The sequence below is a fragment of the Talpa europaea genome (genome assembly GCF_964194135.1).
Source record: "Talpa europaea genome assembly, chromosome: X".
In the NCBI taxonomy this organism is placed as follows: domain Eukaryota; kingdom Metazoa; phylum Chordata; class Mammalia; order Eulipotyphla; family Talpidae; genus Talpa; species Talpa europaea.
In genome coordinates this window covers 30,857,940-30,872,865 of record NC_140081.1, presented here as the reverse complement: position 1 = coordinate 30,872,865, position 14,926 = coordinate 30,857,940, and the positions used below count along the sequence as shown (strand labels likewise).

Sequence of the window (14,926 nt, the reverse complement as noted above, 5' to 3'; positions counted from 1 at the left end):
TGCAAGAGCCCCGTTAAGAACTTTAACCAATATTCTACAGGCCACAAGGTAATACAGAAACATCACAAAATATAACATGGCCATTGTGGCCATTAAATTAAAGATTATGAACAAGAGGTCTGGATGTTGACATTGACCTAGCTAATGAAGTCAAAACGTTTTATAAGTTACTAATTGTGTGCCTATTTTATATGCATTGGTAGTTTCCCCCAAAGTTCCTGAAACAAAAAGGTTTTGTACTTACCAGATATCTGCTCATTATGGTCAAAGAGGGGATTCACAGGCTAACATACAGCCCAGAAGCTATGCCAAGTCCAACAGTGCATTCACATCTTGGCCACTCAGATGCTTGCAGAAACAAAGGGGGCCTCACTATGAATTCAATTAGAATAGCAATGCTTAACCTGCCAGAGCCACAAAATGAAAATGCCCATCATGGATAACTCTGGCTTTTATTGCTCTCATTAACATCTCTCAGTGGGCAATTTCTTAAAGCATATCTAGTCAGAACACTTGTGTAATAATTTTTAGAGGAAAAGCCAAAACATTTACCTCCTATATAACACAAAGGGGAATACTGTCTAGTCCACATGAATGAATGAAGCAGAAAAATTGATCAGTTTTGATTCATAGTCACTAAAATTTGAACTTATACATAACTGACCACAAACAGATGTGTCACCCTTAGAGCACCGAGAGAGAGAGAGAGAGAGAGAGAGAGAGAGAGAGAGAGAGAGAGAGAGAGAGAGAGAGAGAGAGAGAGAACAACGAAAACAAAACAACTCAAGCAACTGCAAATACCGTAACTATAGTTAATCAAAAGGGATTAACTGTAAGTAATTTTCTTAGAATTTCTCAAGGCGAAAAAAGATTTTTGGGTTATCTATAAAAATCAACTACCTAAAGCAGAAAGAACCTAGCAAAAATTACAAACTTATTGTTATATATCAAAAGTACTCTATTGTCAAGACATTATGCTCCACATTGATTTCTCCAAAGAAGCAAAACTTACCCAATTTCTTAGTTTAAAACTTTTTTTATAAGGAAGTTTATTTTTTTAAAGATTTATTTATTTATACAAGAACCTGGGTACAGGCCAGTGTGAGGGAGGGTGAGAAGATTCACCAGAGACAGCGGGGAACAGAAGAGGCAGACTAATGAAATACACTGCTGAGGGGAGCAGCGGGCGAGAAGGAAAGGTCTGCCATGCCATATGGGTATCTCCGCGGCTGGTGGGGATCAAACTGGCACTGCAGAGGCTGTGGACAGCTTCACAGCACTGCACTCAACCACCTGCACCACCAGGGAGGCCCTTAGTTTAAAACTTTAAAAAGCATGTAGATTTTTTTTTAAGATTTATTTATTTATTTATACAAGCACTGGGCACAGTCAGAAGCACAGGAGGGTGAGAGAATTCACCAGAGCCAGAGCTGGGAACAGAATAGGCAGACCGATGAAATACACTGCTGAGGGGAGCAGTGGGCGGCAGAAGAGGTCTGTGCACCATGTGGGACCCTCGCTGGTGGCTGGGGATCGAACCGGCACTGCAGAGGCTGGGGCCAGCTTCGCAACCCAGCGCTCAACTGCTGTACCACTGGGGAGGCCCAATCATGTAGATATTTTTCACGGAGATATTGTTCAAATAGTTTAAATTATTTCTTAGGTTTCTATGAAGAATAAACAAGACATTTTTTGATGGTTATGGACTGACAAACTGGAATATCACTTTACTCTGCTGCTGTGAAAATCACAGGCATGAGATTTCAGGCCTAGAGATGATATACAGTCAATCCTTTAAGGTAAGTTCATCTATTTTACAGACCATAATATTAGGTGAAAATATCCTGGCTTCTGAGAAAGAATGAAAGACTTTCTGATATATCCAAATTGGTTATCTATAGCCAAATTGTGCTATTTCTTGGACAACTGGCTTAATTTTTTTTAAAGCATACATTCCCTTGAGAGTAAGATAAAGGCAACTAGCTCAGACAAAAAATACACATAAAAACACACCCGTGATAGCCTGCATACAATTCTGAGAAGGTATCAAAGCCCCTGAACCAGATATTGAATTCACATACCTATAGGAAATTCTTCTGTACAGTATAATTCAGGGGAAAGCATGTACAGGATCTCACTGAGGCACTGAACATCAAGGAAAATACACATCTATTAATGCAGCCAATTAAGCAATAGGGAAATGTTTTGTATCATATTTCAATGATTAACTCCCAGTAAAAATATCACATCTCATCTTGGACCTGTAGACAGTTAAAAAAAGAACTTCCCACCCATATAAGAAAAAGGCAGTAATGGAGGCTAAGAGTAGACAATTTAGGATGGAGGCTTCAGAAGACCAGAAACTGGAGGTGGGGATACAAATGATTAACATAGTTGTTAAACCAGATCTAAAATGAAGAATCCTTAGGCCAGACTGCTATAGAATATATCACTCCATAGAAACTATATGAAGGAACAGATTAGAGGTGGGGATATGAAGACTGAGGGCCATTATAGACAATCATGGGTCCTTACAGATCAAAACAGTCACACTGTAGAAGTAATCAATATAATAATAGAAAACAACTTCAAAAAGGAATGAATCTCTCCCCAAACAAAGAACAGTGTATCAGTACAATTTCTGCACTGGCAAAACACAGCTCTCCCGCCCACCTGTGACTATGCAGGTGCCTCTCTTTTTCTCTCTCCTTTTCCTAATAAATTGTCCTTTTAAAATGTAACCTTTGCCTGCCTCTGTCTGTTGCCTGCTGGGTAAACCTGCCATGTGTCACTGAAAGGGGAACTTTGCAGAAACTTTTCTCAGAGGTAACCCAAGGACCCAGCTCACTGAACCCAAAATCTCATCCAAACGACATTAGGCAGAACAGGCAATAATTAATTTTCCATGAACCCATCAGAGAAATGAGTCACATGAGAAATGGTCAACTCAAAAAGACAAACATGCCTCCAGCAATACATGAGATAGTAATGGAAGCCACTGTAGGAATATTAAACCAGACATTTAGACAAATCACTGGGAGCCAAGTAGGGACGACTATATGAGTACAAAGTTCCTGAAGCTGTAGTCATAGGAGGTCCCCACCTTCTTGTAAACTTTTTCTCCAGAATCCCTACTTGGCTCTCATAGGGAAGATGGGGGAGAACCTGGAGAAAGCTCCTGTAGTGGTGCTGTCTGGGCCCCTGATGCTCAGTGTCTTGACTCCCTTACTAAGCAAAAGACTATCTGCAGGGAAGGATATCAAGTGAGGGCACAGGTATAATTTCACTAATGCTGGAGGACGCTCCCTTCCTCAAAGAAGAGTCTGAGAACACCAGAGGATAACTGCTGCAGGCATATGGGAATAGAGACTGGGAAGAAAGAAGTTCTACTTCTGAAGGCCACCTCTCCATCCCAGGCCCCAAAGACAGGATTGCTATGCATTCCAAAGACTGAAGATTAGAGAACACTTCCTCTTCCCCATACCTTATTACCATGCTAAAAGCTTCTAGAGATAATAATAGTGGCTTACACATGGGAGAGCTGCAAAAGACACTCACCCAGGACAAGCAAAAGGGAAGACACTCAGCCAAGAGGGGAGACAAAAAGAAGGTCGATAGAGGAATTAGAAGCCTTTGGTGCTCACATCAGTAACAAATTTTAAAAACCCTCATACATTGCCTACAGGACTATAAAATGATAAAGCCCCTTTGGAAAATAGTCACACAGTTTCTCAAGTGGTTAAAGGCTTAAACAGAGTTAAAGTATGACCCAGCAAATCCACACCTAAGTATACACCCAAGACAACTAAAAATGTATGTTCACATAAAAACTTGTGCATGAGTGTTCATAAAAGCTTTATTCATAATACTCCAAAAATGGAGACCACCCATCAACTAATGAACGTATGAACAATATGTGGTTTATCCATACAATAAAATATCATTCAGTCATAAAATGAGATGAAGTAAATTTAATGAACCTTGAAAACACTGCTTAGTGAAAGAAGCCAGACACAAACGACCATATACTGTCTGATTCCATTTACATGAAATGCCCTAAGTAGGTAAATCCATATAGACAAATTAGATTAGGGGCTGGGAGTAAGAAGATTAGGGAGCAACTGCTAATGGGTGGTGAAAATGCACTAAATTTAAATTGTGGTAATGGTGACCCAACTCTGAATATACTGCTGAATCATACTTCAAATGGATAAATTACATATGAGAATATTTCAAAAAAGATGTAAAATTTTTTAAAAAAAGGGTGATTGCTGTGAGGTCAATGGACATCACCCAAGATGTCCACTCCCACCCAATAATAACAAGGCAGTCTCTCTTCAATGTAGTATCAACAGAGACTAGGTAGTGAGTCTGAACTTCAATCTTTGCCTATCATTAATGTAGTACCCCTACAACCACCATGCCCTGCTATCAGTGGAGGCAACCAGGTGAGGATTTTCACCCTCACCAAGTAGTAATGAAACACCCCAGCCCCTTCCCAATTAAAAGAACTATCACTCTGAAGAGGTAACTAGATAACTAGAGAGAACTAGAACAGGATGCCTACGAATTTCCCAAGGGGCAGAAAAAGTCAGTACTCCTTTTCCCTATTGATCTGGTTATTTTGATGGTTTGATAAAACAGAAGATTTAAGTAAGACTTAGTGGCTGATAACATAATACTCAAATAATGCAGGATATTAAAAAAAACACTCACCACACTAAGAACTAGGAATGAGAAGAGAATCAATAGAAAGCAACACTAAGATGACACAGATGCTGGGATTATCTGACAAGGATTTAAAGTGGTCATCATAAAAATGCTTCAAAAAGAAGTTAGAAACACTTTAAAAGAAACAAATGAGATATGGGATATAGAGAACAACCAAATGAAAAGTATGAATAGGAATACTACGATAAATGAAATAAACTCATGATTAAGTAGATAGGTTCAGTAGAGGAATCAAATTTACAGAATGAAAAATCAATGAACAAGAGCAATTACCAAATCTGGTCAACAGAAAAGAACACACACACACACACAAAGTGCCTGAGGGACAAAAGATCTAACATTCACGAAAATGAAGCCCCAGAAGACAAGAAAGAAGGGAGAAGTGAGAAAAATAGTTTTGAAGAAATAATGGCTGAAAATTCCCCAAATACATCAGAAAACATAAGTGCAGGTTCAAGAAGCTGATCAAATCCCAGGATAAGTGTGGTAAACCAAAAGAAACCCATGCTTAGGCATACCATAATCTAACTTTGGAAAACTAAAGCCAAAGAAAAGTCTTAAAAGCCACTGGAAAAGAAATGACTGATTACTCATGTGGAACACCTATCGGGTTGTTGGAACTTTTCCAACAGCCCAATATTTGAATGAGAGCAGGTTTCTCATCAGACACCATGACAGCTAAAAGTGCTCCTGACCAGAAAAAGAAAGAATGGAGGTATTACATTCCTGATGTCAAACTATACTACAAAGCCCTAATAATTAAAACAGCATGGTACTGGAACAAAAAGACACACAGACCAATGGAACCATATTGAAAATGCAGGTATAAAGCCACACACATATGGACAACTACTCTATGACAAAGGAGCAAAGAATATACACTGGAACAAGAACAGTCTCTTCAATAAACGGTGCTGGGAAAACTGGACTGCTACATGCTAAAGAATGAAACTAGATTACTATCTCATACCATACACAAAGATCAACTCAAAATGGATAAAAGACCTGAATGTAAGATCTGAAAGCATATACCACATAGAAGAAAGCATAGGCAAAACATTCCATGACATATATCTCAGAAACATCTTTTAGACTCATCCTTTGAAACAAAGAAAATGAAGGAAAAGATAAACAGCTGGGACTATATCAAACTAAAAAGCTTCTATACAGCAAGAGACAGTAACGGACACGGAGATACCGCACAGACTGGGAGAAAATATTTGCACTCTACAAAACTGGTAAGGTACTGATAATAAAGATCTACAAAGAGCTTACACAATTCAACAAAAACAAAAACAAAAACAAAAACAAAAAGAATCCAGTTTAAAAAAGTGGGCAGAAGAGCTAAAAAGACACGTCTCCAAAGAGGAAATGCAGATGGCCAAGAGGCACATGAGAAACTGTTCAACATCACTTATAATCAGGAAAATGCAAGTCAAAACCACAGTGAGATATCATCTCACACCAGACGAATGGCCAACATTAAAAAACCTAACAACAAATGTTGGCGAGGATGTGGAGAAAAGGGAACCCTCTTACACTGCTAGTGGGAATGCAAACTGGGCCAACCACCACAGAAAGCCATGTGGAGGACCCTCAAATTACTAAAAATGGAGCGACCACATGACCCAGCAATACCACTCCTAGGAATCTACCCAAAGGACACAAAATATTAATTTAAAAAGACACTTGAACTCCTATCTTCATCACAGCACTATTTACAATAGCTAAAATATGGAAACAACCTAAATGCCCAGAAACAGATGGAATACTAGTCAGCAATGGAATACTATTGGAATACTATTCAGCAATCAAAAAAAGATAAACTTACACATTCCAAGCAACATGGATGGAGCTGGAAGGGATTATGCTCAGTGAAATAAGTCATAAGGAAAAAGAAAAATATCAGATGGTTTCATTTATTAAGAGGAACATAGGGAAACCATACAAGGGATCAGGAAAAAAAAAAAAGAGACAAAACTAGCAGTCAAACTATAATTGGAGACATTCATCAGGGGAGGGGGAGGGAAAGGGATTAAACTGGGAGGGAAGAGCACACGAAATCTATGGTGATGGTTCATAGGTGTCTTGGTGGTGGTAATTTTATGGGGACAACACCTAAGAGGAAAAATCAGACATTGTACAAAAATGAACAATGATGTAAAAAAAAAAAAAAGAAACCATGATAGCTAGAAGATAGTAGTATATTTGTCAAGTGCTGAAAGAAAAGTACTGTAGAAAAACTGTTATGAATAAACAGGAAGTAGACTTATTATGGTCATCATTTTGGACTGTACACAAATGTCAAATCACTATATTGTACACCTGAAACTAACATGTTGTACGACAATTACACTTAATTTTTTTTTAAAAAGAAAAGAACTGTTACACCAGAATTCTATATTATTACATATTCTTCAGGAATGAAGATGAAACAAAGATATCCTCAAAAGAAGAAAAATCAAGAAAATTTACAACCAGGAGATTTACCCTAAAATAATGGCAAAAGGAAGTTCTTCAAACAGAAAGAGGAGCAAGAGAGTAAAGGCAAAAAGAGTATCTTTCTTTTGAGTTTTATAAATCATCCTTGATGGCTGAAGCAAGTAATATATTCTAATGTGGCTTTCAATATATGTAGAGAAAATATTTAAGACAATTATAAAATTGTGTGTGTGTTGGTGTGCATGTGTGTGTCTGTGCGCGCGTGTGTGTACAAATGAACCTGATGGGAAATTTTCTATTTTCACATGAAGTGGAAACACGTAGAGACCAGCAGATGGGTAAGTAACATATGCAAAAAAAGCCTCCCTTTTAAAGGCTGTTCCCCAAGAGCAACCACTACAAATCTACACAAAAGATATATACTCGAAATCACTATAGAAAAATCAAATAGAAAATAGAATGGCAGACAACCTACAATATACCAAAAGTTACATTAAATATAATGGTTAAAATATGTCAATTAGGCAAAAAAAAAAAAAAAGGCAAGCAGGAAAGTGTGGGCCTGCACAAGGCTGTTGGAGACTGGCGATCATGTGCCCCTTTTTGGAACTAAGTAGAAGCGAGGAGAGGGAGGGCTCTGCCAGCAAGGTAAACTGTGGGTCCCAGGAAAGTGCAGGCCTGCCTGCTAGGACAATACATCAAGAAGACATAACACTCATCAACATATATGCACCAAATGAAGGAGCACCAAAATATATCAGACAATTATTATCAGCTCTGAAAACAGACATTAGAGAAAATACATTTACAGTAGGAGACTCTCACCAATGGACAGATCAATGAGACAAAAAAATAAACAAGGACACTAGAGCCCTAAATAAAGACCTAGACGTCATAGTACACTACACCCCCAAAAATTCAAGTACACATTTTTCTCAAGTGCACATGGATCATTTTCCAGGACTGATCACATATTGGGCCACAAAACAAACTTCAACAGATACATTAAGATCAAAGTCATATCAACTATCTGAGTGAAATAAGTCAGAAGGAAAAATAAAAAAAAAAATGGATGGTTTCACTTATAGGAGGAAAATAGGGGAACCAAAGAAGGGATCAGGAAAAAAATAATTATAATAAATTAAAAAACAAAATTTACAGGTGACTATAAATCAGAGACACCCTGCAGGGGGGAGGGAGGGAGAGGGATCAAAGCAGGGGAGGGAAGAGCACAAGGGACTATGGTGATGGTGCACGGGTGAATTGGTGGTGGGAATTCTAGGGGACTACACCTGACAGGACAAAGCAAACATTGTACAAAAATGAACAAAGATATAAAATATAAATAAATAAATTACATAAAAATTAAGAAAAATGTTATGTCAATTAAAAGACAGAAATTGACAGTGGATTAAAAAAATGACCCAATTATATATAATCCACAAGAAACTCACTTCAAATATAATCATATATGTAGACTGAAAGTTAAATGATAAAAAATCATACCACATAAACATGAATCAAAGGGAAGCCAGAAATTGTATTAATATTAGTACAGATTTTAGAGCAAACAGAATAACAAAACGACATTATACGATGATGAATTTGCCAAGAATATGTGTATGCACCTAACAAGGGGGGGTTCACAATATATAAAGTAAAGCTGACAGAATGGAGGAAAAACACACAAAACGACAATTATAGTTGGAGACTTCTACAGTCCTCTCCGATCAGTGAACATAGAGAACAGCATGAATCAAGAGGACACAACAACTGCATAATAGACATTCTCATCAAGTGCCCATAAAATATTCACCAAAATAAACCATATCCTGGACCATAAAATAAACCTTGACAAATGTAAAAGAACTGAAATCATACAGACTATGTTCGATAGCAAAATTGAACTAAAAATGGAAATCAGTAAGAGAAAGACAGCGGCAAAGTCTCCCAATACTGGAAGCTGACAACACACTTGACCATCCACAATCACAGAAACTGAAAGAGAATGGAAGACAAGACACCAGATTGTATGGGATTCTCTAAAAGCAGTATTATGAGGGAAGTATACTGCAATATAGGCCCACATTAAAAAATAAAAAAAACAAGTCTCAAACAATCTATCATTACAACCGAAGGAATTATAAAAAAGAATAAACAAAACCAAAAATCAGAAGAAAATTATAAAAATTAGAACAGAAATAAATGAAGCAGAAGAGAAAAAGATAGTTCAAAAGATCAGTGAAACCAAAAGCTGTTTCTTTACAAATATAAACAAAGTTGGCAAATCCCTAGCAAGACTCACAGAGAAATAACCCATATTAAAAGAATCAGAAATGAAAAAGGCAAAATTACAACAGATGCTGCCGAAAAACAAAGGATTATAAGAAACTATTATGAATATCTCTATCCAAACAAACTGAATAACCTAGAAGAAATGGACAAATTTTTATGACCATACAATCTTCTAAGGCTGAACCAGGATGAAGCAGACAGCTTAAACAGAACAATCACAAGCACAGAAATTGAAAAAATAACCAAAAGTCTCTCTAAGAACAAAAGCAGAGAGTTTCTCTAGTGAATTTTACCAAAGCTTCAAAGAGGACCTAATACCTATCATGCTACTCAAACTGTTAAAAAAAAAATTAAAGATGGAAAGCTTCTATGAGGCTTTCCAAACCAAGTAAGGGCAGCATGAAGAAGGCAAAATAAAGGCCATTATCTCTAATGAACATAGATGTAAAATATCCTCAACAAAATTTTAGCAAACTGAATCCAGCAATATATTGAAAGAATTACCCACCATGTATAAGGAGGCTTTATTCCAGGGATGCAAGACTGGTTCAGCATTTGCAAACAATGTCATGCATCAGAGCAACAAAAAAGGAGTATTAAAAAAACCACATGATCATTTCAATAGATATTGAAAAAACATTTAACTAGATTCAACACCCATTTATGACAAAAAACTCTCAATAAAATGGGAATAAGGAAAAATAGATCAACATAATAAAGTCCAGATCTAACAAACCCACAGCCAACATCATACTGAATGGTGAAAAACTGAAAGCATCTCTCCTAAGATCAGAAACAAGACAAGGATAGGCACTCTCACCACTACTGTTCAACACGGTATTGGCAGTCCTAGCCAGAACAATTAGGCAACAAGAAGGCATAAAAGGAATCCAAATTGGAAAATAACTATCACTATTTTCACAAATAACATACACAGACAACACAATAATAAACACAGAAAATCCAAGACTATAGCAAAAACTTCTAGAAATAATGGATACAAAATCAATATATAAATATTTGTAACATTTCCATATGCAAACAATGAACTAGGGGAAAGAGAAATTAATCCCATCGATCTCATTTATAATTATACCAAAAAGAATGAAATACATGGGAGTAAACTTACAAAGGAGGTGAAGGACCTATACACTAAAAAGTATAACACACTGTCAAAAGAAACAAGACACAAAGAAATGGAAAGACAGCCTGTGTTCGTGGATTGGAAGGATAAATATTGTCAAAATGGCTACATTACCTAAAATAATTCAATGCAATATCTATCAAAATTCCAGTGGCATTTTTCAAGGAAGTAGGCCAATTATAAAATTAGTAAGGAATCACGAAAGACCCTGAATAGCTAAAGCAGTCCTGGGAGAAAAGAAAAATAGAGATCTCACAATCCCTGACCTCAAACTATACTATACATGGAAAGAAAAACAGTATGGTTTGGAACAAAACAGAAACACATACCAATGGAGCAGAACAGAGAGTTTAGAAATAAACGCACAGAAATATGACAATCATTGACAAAGGAGCCATGACGATACAATGGAGAAAGGAAAGCCTCTTCAACAAACGGTAATGAGAAACTTGGAGAGCTACAAGTGAAAAAAACAAGAAACTAATCATTTAAATCCATACATAAAAACTGATTCAAAATGGATTAAGGACTAGGATATGAGGGCCTCCCCTGGTGGCGCAGTGGTTGAGCCTTGGGCTGCAAAGCTGCCCGCAGACTCTGCAGCGCTGGTTTGATCCCAGGCCACGGGCAAGAGTCCCACATGGCGCACAGACTTCTCCTGCTGCCCGCTGCTCCCCTCAGCAGTGTACTTCGTCAGTCTGCCTGTTTTGTTCTCTGCTCTGGTGAATTCTCTCACCCTCCCGTGCTTCTGAATGTACCCAGTGCTTGTATAAATAAATAAATCTTAAAAAAAAAAGAAAATATGGTTACAAAAAAAAAAAAAAAGAAGTTACTGCACTGTGAAAGAAACCACCACAAAAACAAGAGACAATCTATGAACTAGAAGATATTACATGTCTGACAAGGGGTTAATTTCCAAAATACATAGAGAATTTATGCAACTCAAAAACAAAACAAAACAAAACACCCAATAAAAAATGGATGAAAAACCTAAGTAGATATTTCTCCAAAGACATACAGATGGCCTTCAGGCACATGAAAAAATGTTGAACATCACTCATTATAAGGGAAATGCAAATCAAACCACCATGCAGTATCACCTCATCCCTGTGTGAATGGTCTATCAAACAGAATGGAAGCAACAAATGTTGGTAAAGATGTGGAGAAAAGGGAAAAGCCATTTAGTGTTGGTGAAAATTAAACTGGCTCAGCCTCTATGGAAAACTCTATTGAGATTACTTAAAAAAAAAAAAAAACAACTAAAAAATGGAAATACCATATGATCCAGCAGTATCATACCTAGGTTTTTACCCAAATAATATGAAAACATTAATACAAAAAGATTTATGTACTCTTATGTTCATAGCAACATTATTCACAATAGCCAAGATGGAACCAACCTAAATATCCATTGACAATGGAGCAAAGAAAGTTTGTTCAATAAGTGGTACTGGGAAAGTGGTAGTGGGAAAACTGGGTCGCTACATGCAAAAGAATGAAGCTCGACTACTACCTCACACTATGCACAACAACCAACTTAAAATTGATTAAAGAACTAGACATAAGACCCGAAACCATAAAATATACAGAAGGAAATACAAAGCTCTTGACTTTATGTTCTACCACCAGTTATCCTAAATGGGTAGGCACAATGTTTCTTTCCCACCATTCTATAGTCAAAGCCTTCTTTGGAAAGATGGGAATTTTGTTCTGCTCCTGTTTATTTGCATTTGATTTCCTAAGTTTTTCTGCGTGATGCAGACATGTGTAAACACACTTTCATATTCCACTGTGCCCAGAAAGATCCCTGGCAAAAGAAGAAAATGAGAGTGACTTCTGAGAAATGGAAAGAGAAACGTTGCTTTGATTGACAACCTAAAGCAGCATTCCCTCGCATCATGGCAGACAGAACCCATGACTTGTTTCTAACCAACTGAATATGGCAGACATAATGGGAATGCACTTCCTTGATAAAGTTATATTACAAGGCAAATATGATGAGGTGTCATTCCCATGATTATGTTATCTAAGATTCATTCTGATCAGACTGGAGCAAAATATATTCACTCTTCTTGCTGGCTTTGAAAAAGTGAGTCACCATGTTTTGGAACAATCTATGGAGAAGCCACATGTCTATGCAGACAATAGGAGAGGAGAAAGGTGGTCCTCTGTCAAGTTACCAAGAAAACGGACCTAAGCTCCCCAGCTTCAAGGAGGTGAATTCCACCTGAATGAGTCTGGAAGCAAATGCTTTCTTAGTCAAACCTCCAGATGAGAACATAGCCCCTCAACACAATGACTGCAGTTATTAATGTTCTTAAACTTCTTAAAGACTGAACAGGGCCTCCCTGATGGCACAAGGGATTAAAGTTTCAGCACTATGAAGTCATCACCAGCCACTGCAGCACAAGTTCGATCCCCGGTCAGGGAGCTGACCCACACGGCGCAGCAGACCTCTCCTGTCTTGCTTGCTGCTCCCCTCAGCAGTGTATTTCAGTCAGTCTGCCTGTTCTGCTCCCAACTCTGTCTCTGATAAATCTTCTCACCCCACCCCACACCTCTGGCCTACACCCCAGCTCTTGTACGCATAAATAAATAAATAAATCTTTTTTTTTTTAAAAAAAAAAGACTGAACAGAAGAACCTATTCACATTGTGCCCACATTCCTGACTCACAGAAAAAGAGATAATAAATGTATGCTACTTTAAGTCACTAACTTTGTGATAATCTGTGATGCAGCAATGGCTAGGTAATATATCCTCTTTTCCCCTTGCAACCAAGAAAGTCTACCTATCAAAGTGAAAATACACACAGTTTCTTATCATTTAATTATAAGAGGAAAATCTGAAGGATCCATAAAATCATTACCAAATCTAAGCGCAACCATGGCACTTTGCTATACTTGGGGCAGAAGATGACCATCCTCACAAGGAGTGATTTACTCTTCCAGGCTTGGCAGTGCTCTGAAGGCTGTGAAACCCCAGCACAGTCCACAGCCTATATCTTAACCTAGTCCTTCTCCATCCACAAACACTTCATCTATCCTTTTCTGCACTGTTTCCCATTTGCCAACTTAGTTCTTTCCAATTATAGGACAAATTTTTGGGTACTTCCCAATTCCCCAAGTCTGCCTCCCTTGACCTCTTGGCTTGGAAAGGCAGAAAGGCTTTCTATTGTAAAGCCGGGCACTTGAGTGACATCACCAAAATGAAATCATAGTGGAGGATTACCATTTCCTCAAGATGAAAGGAAAATGGAATTTTTCTTGAAAAAAAAAAAAAAAGGTAATCATGAATCAAGCCTATCCTTTGGCACACTGTTTATACTTCATGGCTCCAAGATTGGGGTATTATTAGATACATAGGCAGAAGGCAGCTTTCTATTTTTTAAATAGAAAATTTGAATATTTGCTCTCACCTCAGCAGGTTTCTTGTGTTCACTTGGAATTTTTGACTTACACTTGCTCCTCCTATACATTGAGCCACAAGTAAAGGAAGTAGAAGGACCTGCAAAAGATAATTAGAAAAAATACTGAGACTTACCTGCTAATATAATTAAATGTCACCCAAGAGAATTTGAAATACATGATGGATTAGAGGACAGTGATCTCATATCACTGAAGAAAATAGTTAAACTGAACACAAGGAAGGCTCGTAGTGGAGTTTAATGGAAATTATAGGTGACTTACCAGCATGCAAGAGCTTCAACAATGCTACTGCTAAAGAGATTTGATTTGGTGTAATCATACCGTACAATATTTTGGAATAACATGATTCATGTTCCACCTGGAGAAGTATCTGCAAAAGCAACTAGAAAAACTAAAACTGTGGAGCAAGTAAGCTGTGTACTCTTCAGCACTTCCCCAAATACTGTTTTAATAAGGTTGTTGCCTTTTACAAATGAGTTTCATCCAGTCAAACATTTAGTACCTGAGCTACAATTAGAATTGTAGGCCAACAATTTATATTCTCATACTCCCTTTCTAGAAAAGTACTATCATTATTAGAATTTGGCTTTAGTTGTTTAGATAATGAAAAATGAAAAAGTACTATATATGCCACACAAAATTGATTCTCCCACCTGTAATTTATCTACTTTTAATGAAATTTAAATAATAAGAAAAACAGTGCTCCAAGTCTTCCTTCCCAGAAACATTAGTTTTTAACCATTGAAGTACACATGAAACAGCTTGGCTTCAAGTTAAAGGAATACTCAAGGAGTACAGATACAGGGATTACCAGCCATTGACTGGTTCTACTCACTGCTGTCTGAACTGTCACTGCTGCTGAGATGTCTATGGCGTTTCATCATGGA

General features: G+C 37.4%; 1 protein-coding gene across 1 annotated transcript in view; it reads right to left on the bottom strand.

Moving 5' to 3' along the window:
- Positions 1-14,926, bottom strand: part of JADE3 (jade family PHD finger 3) — a gene marked incomplete at its 3' end in the record, with an annotated part of 62,801 nt that extends 47,875 nt beyond the window's left edge. Inside the window, exons 1-2 of the mRNA XM_084258213.1 lie at positions 14,875-14,926; positions 14,030-14,118 (exon numbers count right to left, since the gene is read on the bottom strand). Coding sequence (XP_084114339.1) covers positions 14,030-14,118; positions 14,875-14,923 — 138 coding nt within the window. The 5' untranslated portion in view covers positions 14,924-14,926. The remainder of the gene's footprint in view (positions 1-14,029; positions 14,119-14,874) is intronic.